The 17487-nt window shown below is 53.1% G+C and overlaps 1 protein-coding gene across 3 annotated transcripts in view; it reads right to left on the bottom strand.

The window, feature by feature from the left end:
* LOC116947329 (fasciculation and elongation protein zeta-2-like) overlaps nucleotides 1–17487 on the bottom strand; it is a 57354-nt gene that overhangs the window by 6879 nt on the left and 32988 nt on the right. For 2 of the 3 annotated variants that reach the window (XM_032962930.2, XM_032962931.2), the window contains exons 4-9: nucleotides 17077–17230; nucleotides 15626–15637; nucleotides 5923–6191; nucleotides 3594–3674; nucleotides 2124–2199; nucleotides 1655–1720 (exon numbers count right to left, since the gene is read on the bottom strand). In XM_032962930.2, coding sequence (XP_032818821.2) covers nucleotides 1655–1720; nucleotides 2124–2199; nucleotides 3594–3674; nucleotides 5923–6191; nucleotides 15626–15637; nucleotides 17077–17230 — 658 coding nt within the window. The remainder of the gene's footprint in view (nucleotides 1–1654; nucleotides 1721–2123; nucleotides 2200–3593; nucleotides 3675–5922; nucleotides 6192–15625; nucleotides 15638–17076; nucleotides 17231–17487) is intronic. The other variant, XM_032962932.2, reaches the window with a different exon arrangement.

Here is a 17487-nt window from a genome sequence, read left to right as displayed (position 1 = left end):
ACGAGTTCGAGGGAGATGGAGCGACGAGATCGAGGGAGATGGAGCGACGACAACGAGGGAGATGGAGCGACGAGGTCGAGGGAGATGGAGCGACGAGGTCGAGGGAGATGGAGCGACGAGGTCGAGGGAGATGGAGCGACGAGGTCGAGGGAGATGGAGCGACGAGGTCGAGGGAGATGGAGCGACGAGGTCGAGGGAGATGGAGCGACGAGGTCGAGGGAGATGGAGCGACGAGGTCGAGGGAGATGGAGCGACGAGGTCGAGGGAGATGGAGCGACGAGTTCGAGGGAGATGGAGCGACGAGATCGAGGGAGATGGAGCGACGACAACGAGGGAGATGGAGCGACGAGGTCGAGGGAGATGGAGCGACGAGGTCGGGGGAGATGGAGCGACGAGGTCGGGGGAGATGGATCGACGAGGTCGAGGGAGATGGAGCGATGAGGTCGAGGGAGATGGAGCGACGAGGTCGAGGGAGATGGAGCGATGAGGTCGAGGGAGATGGAGCGACGAGGTCGAAGGAGATGGAGCGACGAGGTCGAGGGAGATGGAGCGACGAGGTCGAGGGAGATGGAGCGACGAGGTCGAGGGAGATGGAGCGACGACAACGAGGGAGATGGAGCGACGAGGTCGAAGGAGATGGAGCGAAGAGGTCGAGGGAGATGGAGCGACGAGGTCGAGGGAGATGGAGCGACGAGGTCGAGGGAGATGGAGCGACGAGGTCGAGGGGGATGGAGCGACGAGGTCGAGGGAGATGGAGCGACGAGATCGAGGGAGATGGAGCGACGAGGTCGAGGGAGATGGAGCGACGAGGTCGAGGGAGATGGAGCGACGAGATCGAGGGAGATGGAGCGACGAGGTCGAAGGAGATGGAGCGACGAGGTCGAGGGAGATGGAGCGACGAGGTCGAGGGAGATGGAGCGACGAGGTCGAGGGAGATGGAGCGACGAGATCGAGGGAGATGGAGCGACGAGGTCGAGGGAGATGGAGCGACGAGGTCGAGGGAGATGGAGCGACGAGATCGAGGGAGATGGAGCGACGAGGTCGAAGGAGATGGAGCGACGAGGTCGAGGGAGATGGAGCGACGAGGTCGAGGGAGATGGAGCGACGAGGTCGAGGGAGATGGAGCGACGAGGTCGAGGGAGATGGAGCGACGAGGTCGAGGGAGATGGAGCGACGAGGTCGAGGGAGATGGAGCGACGAGGTCGAGGGAGATGGAGTGACGAGGTCGAGGGAGATGGAGCGACAAGATTGAGGGAGATGGAGCGACGAGGTCGAGGGAGATGGAGCGACGAGGTCGAGGGAGATGGAGCGACGAGGTCGAGGGAGATGGAGCGACGAGGTCGAGGGAGATGGAGCGACGAGGTCGAGGGAGATGGAGCGACGAGGTCGAGGGAGATGGAGCGACGAGGTCGAGGGAGATGGAGCGACGAGGTCGAGGGAGATGGAGCGACGAGGTCGAGGGAGATGGAGCGACGAGGTTGGCTCGTGTGGAGGTGCTGGGCGGACCGTTGCATCGCCGTGGGACCGTAAAAGGATGACGGCGAGTTGGGCAGGCCTTCCTCCAGCAGTGGATTGATCGTGGCTGATAATGCCGCTGACTCGTCAACCCCAACCTGTAGTACGCGGTCACCTCATCTCGAGAAGCGAGCCTCACCTTTGAGGATGTAGTCTGTCAGTAGCGTTGGGACCTTCTCGCTGTCATCCTTCATTGCGTTTAAAACTGCAACGGAAGATGGTTTTTGACGTTACAGGATTATCGGCCGAGGCTGGAAAAAAAATAACCAATGAACTCCCAATATGGACAGCTCAAGTTTCACGGGAAAGGAGGCGAACCCTGCGGTTGTTGACCTCACCAAAAAGTTTACGAAATGCGTTCTGAGATGCGTGTGCTTGCAGAAGCGTTCACCGTAGCATTATTCGTTACAAGCGACCCCGATTTCTGAACATTTTGCAGAATTTGACGATGCTGGGCTGACATCTCGTTCTCTCGGTCAGTTAAAACGTGACGTATTCACGCCGATCGATTTGGAATTCAAATAGCGTGAACATAATATATAATTTAATTATTTTTCCCCGTTGCATTCACGTCCAGAAAACCCATTATGTGCAAAAGAGGGACTCACTCTTGGTGAGGATCTGCAGGTCCTCCACGGACGGGGCACCCATCTTCTTCTCGTAAGGGATGACCGTCGTCAGATACTGGAGGGACGACACGGACGTGCAAGACAGAGAGAGAGAGAGAGAAGCCCTCGTGACCATCGCGGGAGAGCTGACGGCCAGGCCACCGAGCAGGCGGCCCGGTGGCTCAGAGGATGGCAACCGCTGGAGAGGCCGGGTTCGAATCCAGGCAACCGCCCGTGATCAAACTGTGTGCTCATGAGTTGGTGGTCTCAGCCCGGTCACTAAATTAAGTTCCGCCCTTAAGATGTCACACGTGAGAAATCCGCTTTCCGTGCTATGCACCTTGCACGCAGCCTTCGTTCATCAGACTCTCGACTCTAACTTGTCTCTAAAACAAGAGTTCCCTCTCCATGGGCGGCAGAGCACTCTGTTTCTCTGGACCAAGACTGTGGGAACTGTGTGAGAGTTCCAAATGGATTCTCTGTCACGTGTCATGACAATGATAGCATAATCGGTACAAAATTGTTAACATTTGTAAGAAAAAAATGTGAACTGGCGCCACGCGCCATTCCCCGGGGTAGATCGGCAATGAAACGGTGGTGGCAGCTTCTTTAGCGGCGGGAGGTTGGCAAAACCTCGGCTAATCCGGACGTCAGGAGAATTGTAAATTTCGCTGCTGCAGGCACGTGGTGTGCAGCTCGTGCCGTGAGCCACTTGCAAGGAGGAAGGCGGCCGGGTGAAGGAGAGGACACTGTGATGGTCGCCCCCCTTACCCCCCCCCCACCACTGCCCCCCCCAAGGCAGAATTAACCTTTTTCAATGTGAGCAAAGAGCCGCTCTGGGAGCTGCGCACTGACCCACGTAATGCGAGGTGGACACTCGTTACAAAGACGTCCGTCTGAGACGAGCGAGTGGGAGGCAAGCTTTTTGAGATTCGACGTGTGGGTATCTCATCGCCCCGGCTACGACCCCCTGTCCTCAAGCATCCCCCCCCCGCCCCTTCCCTGCCCACGCAGGAACGCACCCGTCCGTTGGGATGATTTTGTCGAAACGGGGCTAACGTCAGCATTCAAGTTTATTTCGTTTGTCCAGGTGAGGGACTCAAAGAGGGTCAGGATTAGGGTCTCATTTGCAAGAGTGACTTGAGTCTCCAAAACGACAAAAGCAAAAACAAGGAAATTAAAGTACAGCAATGAAGCAAATCGATATGAGAGCCAAAACAAACACACGTCACTAAGTGAACTGTTTTAGATGGTAGTGGGCGAGCGGTGTTGGACGTGTGGTGGTGGGTGAACAGTGTTTGGGTGAGCGTTGGTGGGTGAGCGTTGGTGGGTGAGCGTTGGTGGGTGAGCGTTGGTGGGTGAGCGTTGGTGGGTGAGCGGCATTGGGTGAGTGGTGTTGGTTGTGTAGTGGTGGGAGAATGGCAACTGGGTTGAGCGGTGGATGAATGGGAGTGGGTGAGCGGCGGTCACCTGCTTCTCACATCCTCCGTTTCCGAACGTCTGCCTGATGCCGTTCTGGATGACGTTGGAGAGGTTCTCCATGCTGAAACGCTGCAGCGACACAGAGCAATGTGACCCAGGCACGGGAGACCCAGAGACAGAGCGTCTCTTGTGTGTGTGTGTGGGATGAGGTATAACCACGGCTTAATTTGATTCAGAATTAATACATTTTCCTTAGGTTAGATCATGTAGGTATGTAAATGAGAGCTGTAGCCTCCACCACACCCCGACAGAGGCACGCCAAATTTTGATTTAAAGCTTTCGTGACTGCAGTAATTCATGTTCTTAGCTCTTTTGGTAAAGTCACGTTGAAGGGAAACAATAAAATAATAAAATATATATATACAAGCACAGAGACAATTTCAACCGAGAAGATGGATTCTGGCTTAGCAATCACTGGAAAGATTTGATAAACCATTTCAGGTCTTAATTGATTGTTCACGCTTACAGTGGCTTTCAGACAGCATACATTAATTTTTCGTCTCCCCCCTCCTCTTTTCAGAACATAGATGGACTCGTCCTTCTAAATAAACTGCCAAATCGCTGCGCGTGGCGCTGACGTTTTTTTTTATAAATAAACAAATACACCGTTCAAAAATGAATAAATTAATGCAAACCGACACACCTGATGACGACCGTTTGTGTTATGGTCGAAACGTCGTGAGAATTTTTATTGTTTTATATATATTTTATTGTATTGTTTCCCTTCAACGTGACTTTAGCGAAAGAGCTAAGAATAAGAGCCACGCCAATCAAGCCGTCTCGTAGACAAATGCGCCATCTGATTGGCGTTTCAGAAAAAAGGTATGGGAGGGTTTTAGGTTCGATGGACGTGAAACCTACACGATGATCTAACCCCCACTTCCACCCTTCAAAAATTACTACGAATAATATTGGTTCGGTAAAACAGACATCGGAACAAAGGGCACCATCATTATCTTGCTGCCTATTTTATGGGTCGCTGGTAGACTGCAGTAGGCCTGGAGAGAGGGCCGCAGTGGGAGACTCGGCATGGAGCAGCTGGACACAACCGCTCAAGGAGGTTCCACGCGGTCCTCCGTGTCGTCTAGCACGATGAGCAGTGGTCGTCTCGGCATCACGAGAGGTATACTGGATGCAGTGTGCCGCATGAGGGCCTCTCCGCCAGAATAAAATTAAGCCCCGAGTATAGAGAGTTGCGGGTTTGTTTGTTTATTTTTCATTCAAAGTTAATTTGTCATTTTGATGATGAAAAAAAATCAATCTTTGAACAATCCATCTCGTCTAGCTGTCAGAACGTGTACCATTAAATTAATTTCTCAAAGGAGCTCCCCTACTGCTTTATGCATGCCAATTTCACAGCCAAGGCAAACATTACACGGGATTCTAATTCATCTGGTAATTTAATCAAAGCCCAAGCTAATCTTCCCAATGAGATTGGATGGCATCGAGGGGAGCGTCAGCGGAACTGCCAGGCTGCAATCCCTGCCACCCCATCACTCCGCTATTTTGCCATGTCCTCTTGCTGCCACTTTGCCACACTTCATTGCTGCAACCCGCTAGTTTGCTACACCACCACCTCACTGCCCTGCCAAGCTTAAAATCCTGCCACCCAGCTACCTAACCAACCACACCGCCACGCTGCCATCCCACCACCCACCATCCCAACCTGACCTGCCACCTTGTAAAACCCATGACCCTTCACATCTTCATGCCATGCTGGCATGCCCAACTGACACCATCCCACAACCCTCTTGGCACTTCACCACCTTGCCACCCCTTTACTCCTCCAAACTGCCACCCTGCTATCACTTTACTCCCACTTCCCACCCTCATGTCACACTGCCACGGCATGCTGCTGCTATTCTGGCATCCTACCCCTCTTGCTACATTGTAACCGTGCCACCCCATTAGCCCGCCATGCTCCCACCTCATCACCCTACTGCCATCCCATCATACCGCCAACACCACCAGCCCGCTACACCCCCTACCCCCACCACACCACCTCATCACCAAAACCAACCATCCGCCACCTCATCGTGCCATCCCACCACCATAAACACAACCCCACCACCACACTGCGACCACCATCGTCATCACGTATGCATGCATGTATATTGAACTTCTTTCACATCGTACGTAACCAACCGTGCTAACCGGAGGTGCGGGGAATAAACCACCACCACTGCCAATGTCACCAACACCATCACACCACCACCACCGCCACACAAGCACCAATCGCCACAACACCACCCTCACCGCCGCTCCAACGCCACACCGCCACCACCACGGCCACCGCCGTCACGGCGCCACCACTCACCGCACTGGGCATGCGGGCGCCGGCGCGCTCCGCTCGGCTGTCGCCGGCGATGCTGCGGCGCTTCTTGCGGCGGAGCGACTCACGGTGCTCCTTCTGCTTGTTCTGCACGTCGATGAGCGCCGAGATGAAGCTGTTGTTCACCTCCTTCTCGAAGTCGAGCTCGTCGCGCCGCGCCAGCTGCGTCACCAGCTCCTCGGAGAAGCTGCGCGCCGCCGACTCCATCTCCTCCAGCAGCTCCGTGAGCCCCGCCATCGACATGCGCTTCAGCCCTGCGGCGCATCGGCGCGCGGCCACCAATCACTTCAAGTTTACTGACGACGCTTGCCGCCGCCGCCGCTGCTACCAACAAAAAACTAAACTATATATTTTTTACCAAGTTTGTTTGCATATTTTGCCACAAGTACGTGTGGTTCATGAAGACTTGATGCCTTGCAATAGGTATCTATTTGGTGTTTGAACATCTTAACACCTGTTTTATTGCCAGCAAGTGTAAAGCCTATTCACATGTTGTCGTAATTGTCATTGCCCCACTGCTGCTGCTGTACGTTCACACGGGAGTGTTCAATCCACACCGACTACTCAGACACTTATAAACTAAACTCCCCAAAAAACATTTTTTATTTTACCAGGTAAGGCCTACTAAGCTATATAGCTATTTTTCTCAAGTGACCTGGTCACAAATGATAGCCCAACGAAGTGACTCAAAATGTGGAACTTTATAGCAGCCAAATACTCTAAATGTGTGATGTCGATTCTAAATATGGAGGGAAAAACCGGAGGACCCGAAAAAAAATCCACGCCAAGAGAATGTGCAAACTCCAAAAATACAACAGGCATCAGGGTCGGGATCGAACTCACGACTTCCTGTATACCAAGCGAGGGAGTTAACATCTCACCACCGTGGCGCCCAGCCACTATGCCACCGTTCCCCGCAACTGCCACCAACAACCGCAATTCGCTACTAAGTGGCGGTGATGTCACCACGACGCTTGTGCCAGGCCATGTGCACCTTAAGGCCACGTGAAGTGTTGAAAGCCCGCTGGCAGGAGGTCACGGGGCAGACCCAGGTCCCACGGGTCGACTGACTGAGATGACCGAGATGACTGGCTGATGCACCACCTGTGCCCCCTACTGTGCCAACTTGGTGTGCTTTAGCCACCCGGCACTCCGCTTGTTGTTGTGAGCGTTGCTCCTCCGCCCTCCGTTGTTGTTGGAGGGCGACTGCCTCCAACTGCCCAGTAGCGTCCTTCACGAGCCTCCTCCACAGAGGCCGATCTTGACACCGCTGTACCAGTCATCGGCAAGTCCACTCAGCTCCATGTCATCCTGTACCACATCACTCCATCTCTTCTCTAGCCCGTGCCGCGCCCGCTTAGCCCCCTCAATCCGGCCGAATAAAAGCTGTTTCGGCATGCGGTGGCTGGGCATGCGGGCTACATGACCCAGCCATCGCAGCCTTCCCCGCCGGAGGAGCTCACCGATGGGACCTTGCCCAGATCTTTCAAGGATTTGTGAGCTTCTCACACAATCCACTGATTAAACCCAGGATGGATCGTAGGCAGGCCAGCCTAAATGTTTATAACCGGCGAAGATGCTCCATTAGGGGGGTCCACGTTTCGCAAGCATAGAGAAGGGAGGGAATGACTGTGGCCGAGAAGACTAAAACTTCGCGTGGAGCGACAGACCAGGTAGCTTCCACACAGCGTTACGCAACCGATGAAAAGATATTGCCGCACGACTGATTCGGAGTGAGACCTCTGCTGTTAAACTGGAGCTGGTCATGAGCACAGTGCCCAGGTATGGGAAACTCTCCACTCTCTCCACAACTGCCCCATCACCGATTGGGAGTTGTGGGGGTGGAGTGTCCGATGGTACAAAATACCCAGGCAGGTGCTTAGTTTTGGTGGGGCTGATGGTAAGGCCCCAGCTCTTAGTGGCACGCTCCAGTTTCAGCAAGCAGCATCTCCAACTCCTCCTCTGAATGAGCAGCAATTACCAACTGCCACCACCACCAAAGCCACAACCATCATCGGCATTGCGAAGAAACCAGTAGTAGGTGCTTGCCAAAAAGTTGCTCTTTAAACCAACGGCATTTTAACTTAAATATCGGCTAACGCAAGGCTCGTACACGCTTCAGCGTTTTACTCCTGACAGCCAAGAGCTATCGATTGCTGCCCACATGACAAACGGTGCAAAGCAGAGGCTCTCCCAGAGATACACCACAGAGGGATCGCGTGACCTTTAATTTTTTTGAATTCTGTTTCCGCATTTTATCTAAATTGCGCCATCAGTCAGCTGTGCAACCCTCCGTGGTAGAATACGACGCAAGGAAGTGGATATCATCACAAAGTAGCCTCTGGGATGCCTTCGAGTGATGTGTCTGCTTCACGCAGCAGAGGGCAGCACTCCCCCACCCGCCCTGCTACAGACAGTAATTGTCTCGTGAATTGTCCATCGCATGACAAGCCAAGCGGATATTTTAAATTCTCAAGCCAATATTTTGAAACGCAAGACCAAATTTTATATGACAGTATTTGTTTCTTTCTGTGGACTCATTGGTGACCGGGCTGAGACCATCAACACACCACAAATTGAGAACTCGGTTTAATCCACGGGCTGCTGCCTGGATTGAAATCCAGGATCTCGGCAGACCTCTGACCTCCGAGGAAACTTGGCCACTTCAAGATCGGGTGACTTTAAACAACAAGACAAGCTGCCTGTCCAAGTGTTTATGGCTCATCTGGACACAAGAGCCTTCCCCCAGTTTTGACGAATCCCGTCTCACTGTTTAGCATTGTAAAGGAATTTGAACAATGTCTCCAGAGTAAGTGATAACAGTTATGGGAATTTTTGACCATACTTCACCACGCTGGTCAGTGCGTATTGCAAAAGGGGGTGCGCGCCGATTACAGATCCTGGTATAATGCGCCACTGCTTATCCGTGGCCGGGGATTTAACTTAGGTCACCATAATTCCATAACCAAAGTGCCACCCATACATCTGTAGTCAGAAAAAGGATAAAGCCAAAGATCCCCTGTATAGCCTTTCATAGACTCGTGGGGTGAGTGCTGTTAGCGAGCACCGAAGAAAGGCTGGCACACAAGGGGGCGGGTGGCCAGCAACCATGCCCAGCCGCCTTTGTCTTCCCAGTGCTGATATTTATACACCTTACCAGATATTCATGTGAGGCTAAGTCGACCTCGGGGAGGCCCAGCAACGGTTCAGATAATCGTCACTGGGTGTTGGCCATGAGCTGCAATCGAACTCGGGTCGCAGGGTTCATAGCAGTGCGCCAATCGCTACACTACCGCTGCTCACAAGCCAGAAACGCAACCGCCCACCCCACCCGTATGCAACCGTAGCAGGGCCCCTTGCCGTACCCCGTGTACCCGACCCGACACCACCCTGCCGGTACAATCTAACATCGATCAATAATGTGACATCCACAGTTACATTCATTGGAGCTGATCACAAAGAACAGTGGGGGATAGCAATTCAATTTCATTAACGACGTGATCAAATTATTGGGAGGAACGTAATCGAATTTTTCTACATTTTGAGAGCTGACCGGATAGCTCAGAGGTCAAGAGCGCCGAGCTGGCACCACTGATGTCCTGGGTTTGATTACAGACAGCCATCTGTGATTACAAATTTTCGTTCTCAAGTGTGATGAGTTTATGGCCTCAGCCTCATTATGGATGACTGCACATCCACACACACACACAAAACATCACTTGAAAATGTGGCTCTGCACAAAATTTGGTTAAGTTCCAGCTTTGAGAATTTAAATATTTGTTTAGCTGTCATGTGACGAACATCACTCTTCGAGGCAGAGTGATCAAATGCTGCCCTTCTACTGTGCGGACCTCGCGACTTTGCGACATCAGCTTCTGCGGGGGTCCATTCTCCAACACAAACGGGTGCGACGCTTAGCGAGAGATCTAATCGTTTTTTTTTACACTGGGATTTTTCTTTATAAATGGGGAAAAAACCCACTGGGGTTAAGGTGGTCGGATCATGGAGTTTAAATCCTCATCGGGGTGGTTGTTTTTTCTCACGCTGTTCTTTACGATTTGTGCTGAAACCATCAACTCGCTGCACTTGAAGGCCCGGTTTAATCACAGGCAGCTTTCCTTGATTCAAACCCAGGATCTCAGTGCTCTGGACTCCACCCTAGCAGCCACCTGGCCACCTCGGTGAAATCGGCGTTCTGATCGAGTGACCCATCCCGGCCAATACGGGCACGTGCGAGATTGCACGAGTGCACCCAATGGATGAGCACGCTGTGCCGTTGGCCTGGACTCAAAAAGGCAATGGGCAATCCTGCCCACTCACACTTATCGCTGGAAAAACACAACCAAATCAACCCTTTCACATCACGTTCCGTGCGATGCGTCCCACCCGCTAACAGTTAAGCACTAGTGCTGCAGTCATTTAAAAAGATAAATAGATTTTGCATTTCATAACCACGTTTATTTGTATGCCACAGCCCCATTAGGAGGTAACCTTCAAGGATTTACGTTTTCACTTTGTAAACGGCACTGCGGGTGCATGCCTCCTTCTGCTAATAGGAGACGCGCAAACGTGACCTCTGCCAGGGGGGCGGGGACGGCTTGCTCACCACAGGCAGACTAACTCATCGGCGGGTAGGCGAGTAATTCTGCCTATTTGCAGTGGTGCATGGCTACGCACACTTTGGCACCTTCCCTCAAAACCGCGCAAGTATTCCCTGCCTTAAACGAACGCTGCGGGTGAAAAAAAAAGAAGACATTGGCCCAGGAAGCGTCTCCTCCGATGGATTATGATTCCCTTTTATAATTGAACACGGTCAACCACGTTACTTGTCTGCTTACCAAATGTATTTTGTTACGCCTAAGAATTGGTGGATTATTTTCACCTGTTAAAATGTTTTATTTTTATTTATTGCACGTGTGTGCTTATGACTTGATCGCGCTGAATGCATCCAAACCTGGATGCTGACTGGGATTGGACCTGGAAGCTGAAATGATGGGCGACTATCATACCTAACAAAATGGGTGTTATAGGCTGTGGGATTACCCGGTGGCTAGCACAGCGAAATCCAAGACTGTACTTGCATTTCTACGTCATCACAACTACGCGCCCGGCCTTCGCCAACCCCAACCGCGTGGTCGAACATCGGCCATGACCGCCAAAGGTGTGGGGATAATGCCCTCATCTCTCATCCAGCAGCGGATCGGCAGAGACGTGGCACGCCGTGCAGCACGTCGGGCGACCGACACCCGGGCGACGCGATGAAGCCAACGGCCCCGCCCGCGCCCATCTCTCTCGCCGCCCAGCGCTTTGCGCCCCCCGAGACGGAGCTCTCCACCGGTTTCCACGGTCGACCCGCGGCGCCCTTCACGTGCCAAAGCTCAGGAGAAGGCGGTCATTAAAGATTCATCAAGCTCCTCCAACCCACGGGCCGCGCCTTCGGCATGGATTATTTAGAGGACAGCGCTCCGTGGGTCTGGGTTATTTGCCGCTTCAAGCAGCAGCAGCAGCAGCAGCATGTCCATACATGTTACATGCACAGTCCCTTGCTGCTAGATGGGGGGGTCCCTACTAGCAGTGAGGATCATGGGGGGGGGGGGGGGAGGGTTGAATCATACTTCACCAGGCAGGCCAATGCGGCTTGGGGAAGGCGGGCAATGCGGACGTGGGGGCAGGAACAGAGGACGGATACGACAATTGATTTTGCTGCGTTGACCTCTTGCTGCCCGCAATGTAGACGCGCGAAGGCAACAACGATCTGCGCATGGCGGTCGCTCATCCAAGCACCATCCAGGCTCAACCCCTGCTTTGCTTCTGTGAGCTCTGGGGAGAACGGGAGCATTATCCAGGCGATTCTCGTCTTCAGACGCAACAACATCGGGCAGCAGCAGCAGCCGCTAAGCCATTTTAAAACGATCCCGTTTGAGATGCGAAGTAAACGAAAGCCCCGTGAAGGAGGTCTGGCGACCCAGAGGTCAAGAGCACCGGAGCTCGCACCACTGAGCCGCTGCGTTCGAATGCGAGCTCTCAGGGTATCGCGAGTTGACGAGTTTCAGCCCGGTCACACCAATAAAACAACCCGTTATATCCAATCTGACAAAAGATCATAGGCCTGAGAAATTAAATGACGTAATTAACTGTAATGCGACGAATTATTTCATAGGAGAGTTGTCTTAGGGGGAAAAAAAGTGTTCTCGCCCTCCCACTGTGTAAAGAACATATAAAGGCCACCCTGAAGGGTATTTTGGGAGGAGGCCCGTGAAAGATGCCTCCCCACAGCCGCTCTCCGACTCCCACCGGGGGCCACGCGCCGCTCACTGCGAGATTTCCAAGAGGATTCTTTCCGTCCCGTGACACGAAGGCAACAGCACGCCGATTGATAATCGGGAGAAAACTGCAACATAATATAGAACTCTATATATTTTTTTTTTAACGTTTTAAACCCGGGCCGAATAACACAGGGGTGGAACATTTCCGAGAGGATGTTCCGTCAAGAGACGTACGTACGCATGTACGTACGTTGAACTTCTTTCGCACCGTACGTAGCCAATCGTGCTGAACGGAGGTGCGGGAAAAGGCATGCACTTATCAGAGGTTACAGTTCCCTTTTTTAAGGGTGGCAGAGACAGGCAGGCAGGCAGGCGGGCGGGTGGGCAGGCGGGCATTGCTTCCGGACCATTTAATCCACCGCTATAGCAGGCCACGCTAACCAGTTTTGTTTCGAGCAGCGTGGCGGTGAGAAAGGGGTCGGGGGCCGGTCGGCGCGTGGCGGTGGTGCCCGTCCAACCGCAACGCGGCCGACAATTGCCCGGCACTCAGGGGTGTGGGCCGAGCCAGCTTCTCTTTTAGGGTTGAAAAATACACCGGTGTATTGGTGCCTGCAGTGCAGCACTCGTCTTGGGTAGGCTGAGAGGTGGATATGTTGGTAGTTAGGTAGGTTGATAGGAAGGCAGGTAGGAGAGTGGATGAAGAGCTAGGTTGGTGGGTTGATAGGTGGGCAGGTAAGAAAGTGGATGGATAGGTAGGTTGATAGATAGGTGGGAGGGAAGGCAGATAGATTGGTAGGTGAGTTGATAGGCTAGTCGATAGGTAGGCAGGAAGGTGTGGTGGATATGTTCGTCGGTGGATAAAAAGCTTGGTAGATAGGTGGATAGGCAGACAAGTCGATACGTGGGTAGGTACTGCATGACTGTTTCATTGTGATGTGAGTGAGTATGGCCGTGCGTCTGTGTGCGTGTGCTCTGTTGGTGTGGAACCCAGGCAGCTGGGTTAAATCCTCGGCTACGGCTAACATCAGTGTGATCAGAACTCATGCTCTGTTTCTCTCCTAGTTTGGCTCCACTTGAAAGGAGTACCTGGTACAGTACGCAAACTTCGGCACTGGGGAGACAAAGGAGGCCATGCGTGGCGCCGACCACATCATCCCCTTGTGCACCGTGGGTGCTCGCTAACAGTACCCCGGCTGGCCTGGTCACGGCTACACGAAGGGAATCTCCGTCTCCATTTGTGCGGAACGCAACAGCGGATTCCGTCCTTGGACATCTGCGTTACAGTAGTCGTTACCGCGCAGTGAACGCACAGTTTCGAGATACAAAAAGACACGCACACACACTACAATACGTCACTCCACAGCCTGCCGGGAATGGAAGCAATAGAGAACGAGAGCGTGTGCGCGCGTGAGGTTTGCGCGCGTAAGCCGTTAAAGTTTGCGAAAACCGGGGGGCAGAGTTGGAGATATAAAAAACAATGATCTGTAATGCACGGAGAAAGAGTTTGGTGCCGTCGGGGTAGAAATTGAGCAATCATTACGGCCGGCCGGCCGATTTAATCACGCGTGCCGGCGAGAAGCGTACAAAATAATGGGGAGAGACACAAATCATAAAAAAAATAGGGGAAGCCAACGTAAACACCGCACGCTGGAATGAGATTTCGTCGCTTCGAGCCCCGTCGAAATGTCGAGACTCGTCGCGACGACGGAGACGGGAGGGGAGGTGGTAAAAAAAAAACAACGAAGGAGAGCCGGGGAAAGAGAGAACAGACGAGTCGGGTCATGCATTATTCACGACCGCAACCGCTCAGAAATTGTGAAAAAAAAAAATTCGGCTTCTACACCGATGCTTACAGCAACCGCACGCACGCACCCACCCACCCACCCACCGCAGAAACGCGGCGACCCCCAAAATCCCCGCCGAAGCACAGCGTTGGGCCTCCCTCCCATGACATGGCCCCCAAGCATAGCCAGCTGCTCCCCCACACCCCGTTCCGCCGAGGAGAGGGGCCGCCTCTTTGTAAATGGAATCGTGAAGCGATAACGGCCACCCGGATGTTTTGATTAAAGAGCTTCCGAAACAGCAACACACACGCACGCAAGCGTACACGTAATACGGGGTATAATAAACAACAACCGAATGTAATGCGATTGTTTTAACAGGCTGAGAAGAGAAACAATTGAGATATTACATTTTACAACACATTAATCGCATACATACACAAACAAGGGCCGACTTTGTCTCCCTAGTGGCGATGTATACACATCGCACCAGGTAGTCCGTAGAGGCTGAGCCGACCTAAGGGAGGCCCAGAACTGGTTCAGATAATCGATACTGGTGTTTGCTGTGAGCGGGAATCCAACTCGGATCGCCTGGTTTATAGCCCAGCGTGCTAGCCGATGCGCCACCGCTCCCCATAAAAAACACACACACACACACGCCAAAACACAATCATATTCGTCTCCATTTCAGCGGTCAACAGACAAGGTGCAGCTTGTACCATTACAGGCTGCTGCTGCTGCTGCTGTGGTTGATGTAATGAGTGTAACAACGGCCCTTGTTTCCATGCAAGCATGCATACACATGCTATTAGCCGCCACCGGCTTTCATGCAAATAAACGAACGCACGATGGATAACATGAGCTGGGGAGTGGGCCGCAATTATTATAATAACCTCGCATTCCGGGATGGCGTTGGGGAGGATGGCGGTGGGGAGGATGGCGGCGGCGGTGGTGGTGGGGTGGGGGGGAAAGGAGGACACACAGGCACATCTTTACAACCTCGCTGCTTTGAGCATGCACATTTCCAATGCGGGGGGGGGGGGGCACGCCGACGGCATTGTTTCAGGGCCGGCTTTCTTTGTCGAACATGCACGACCGCCACGGGCAGCCGCACCGTGAGTCCCGTAGCATAGACAGGGGTGGGAGGCCACGTCCTCCTTACCAAGGGCCACGTAGCCAATGTGGTTATCCTGCTCAAGCGAGCATCCAGGCATTGGGTGGATTTGGTGAACCACACATTAAATCATACATAAGATAAATAGGGCTCGCCTTCACCGAGCATGCTAAACTTGGAAAACACGATTTTTTAGGTTGAAAAAATTCCCCTCCAGCATCCAATTAATGCGGCTAACATGCTCACAGTAACGGACAAATAGCTGTCCGGTTGCCAGTTCAAAGTGGCAGGCTTCGTGGGCCGTATGGAACTAAGCCCCACTCCTGTCTTAGCGGAACAACGGGGCACGTGGGCCAGCGGTGGGGGGGGAAATCCAAAAAACAAGAGTGAAACGCCGTCCACCACAGGAGGTGGGAGACATCTCCCGCGTGCGGACGAGAGGGACGCGGCCAATCGCTTGCGATAATGGGAAGTGTGTGGCGGCGGTGGGTGGAATACGGACGCGGCAAAGTGTTCGGTGACATTACCTGGCGGCACAGCTGCGGTTCAAGAGTGCAAGGGGCACGCGGACAGACAGGACAAGAGGAGACAAGACAGCTAAATTAAAAACGGGCGATAGACAGCAAGGAAGCGGCACGCTCGACAAAAACGAGGACATCCACCGCCAAGATGAAGCGATGAGACCAGCCCGTACGCAGATGCCGGGTGCACTGTGACATCGCGGGACCGAGAGAGACTGCGACGGCTTTGCGGAACCATTCACCCAGCAGTGGTCTGATCGTGGCCATTGATGACGACGACCACCAACAGCTGCAATGGACACAGCGGAGGCGAACGCACCGCCAACCCAGTGGGCTGGGTTGGCGGTGCGTACGCGCTGCGTGAACGCACCGCCACTTAGCCGCGTTCTCCGACGGCCGAAGCGAAGGACGCAAACCGGGAAAGGAGATTGCTGCGACTGGCCCTCTAACCCCGTCGACGCGTGCAAAGCCTGCATTGCTCGACACTAGACACGTCCACTTGGGGGGGGGTGACGTTTCGGGCGGCTTTCTTTGTCACTGCAAAGTTCTCAGAATGTTTTAGCATTCCTACTGATGCTATGATTGCTTAGCCAGGAAAGCCTCACCAAGTCTCCCGACTAGCAGGATCCAGACATTTTTTTTTTTGCAGTGAAGGAGGGGAGATGGTTGCTATGTACATTCCAAGTGAGTAATCTGCTTTTTTTTCAAACTTGGAAAATTCGAACCATGAATTGAGCGCCCATGCAAAGAAAATGCAATGATTCTTATGGCATGAAGCTATTAATTATATTATGAACAAAACATTGTCAAAACCTGGCAGGGCTTTTGGAGATGGATGCATTTATCCAGCAGAGGAAGATAACCACTTGCTCTTCGCAAGCCAATGAGAGTTGAGGATGCAGGGTTTACTTCCTCAATGAATATTTAACGTTGTCGCTGGCAGTCTGGAGTAGCACGTGACCGGTGCAGCCACAGACAAAGCAAGGGGTATACTGGATGTGGTGTGCTGGGTGAGGATGTGCCTATACGTAAAAAGTGACTAGCGTGGTGAAGTATGACGAACAATCCCCATGACCCACACGGCGTAGGTGTTGTCTCATCCAGCAGCGGAACGAATAAAGGGCTGTACATGTATATGACGGTTGTGGCAAAGGTTATCGCGCAATAGTTAATTTGCTCATATAAAAATCCAGATGACGATGGTGCCGATGGTGGCCTTGACGATGAAACTGGCGATGACGATCGTGATCGCGACAGCGATTGTGATGTAGACAATGTCGATGGTGATGATGATGACAGTGACGATGACGACATTGACGATGATGATGGCAGCGATGGTGCCATGCAGCGCGCTCGGAGACACTCAGAAGCTAAGCAGAATTTAGCATGGGGAGGGCACACGTGTGGTGTGTGAGGGTGACCACCACGCAGTAAACACGGGCGTGGGAAATACGCACGGTCCTGGCAGGAGTTGTTGGTGCTCGACCGCTTAAGGGCGTTGATCTCCTGCGAGAGCAGAGAAAGGCGGTCGGACTGCGTGGGGGTCTCCTCCTCCTCTTCGCCGTCCGGAGACTCCTGCATCATCATCATCTCCTCGATTTCCTCGATCACCTGCGGACGCGAGAGACGTGCGTCACCACCGGCCGCGCGAGCGTCCCCATCGCCGTCGCGCGAACCCAGCGGTGGGGGTGGGAGCTCCTCTTTACCGAGGTGCCGAACGGGACTTTTAAAATACCTTTGGCGGGGGACACACGTTAGCACAGGCGCCTGAACGTTACATCACTGCCAAGAGAGGCCTTTGCAGTGACAGAAGTGATTTGAGCGTGATACGATAAGGAACACATGGCGTTTCTAGATTTGAAGCTTTC

This window comes from Petromyzon marinus, chromosome 29 (assembly GCF_048934315.1).
Source record: "Petromyzon marinus isolate PM22_M1 ecotype Great Lakes invasive population chromosome 29, UKy_Petmar_22M1.pri1.0, whole genome shotgun sequence".
NCBI lineage: Eukaryota > Metazoa > Chordata > Hyperoartia > Petromyzontiformes > Petromyzontidae > Petromyzon > Petromyzon marinus.
Note: the sequence above shows the minus strand (reverse complement) of the source record. Positions and strands in the feature narration are given on the sequence as shown.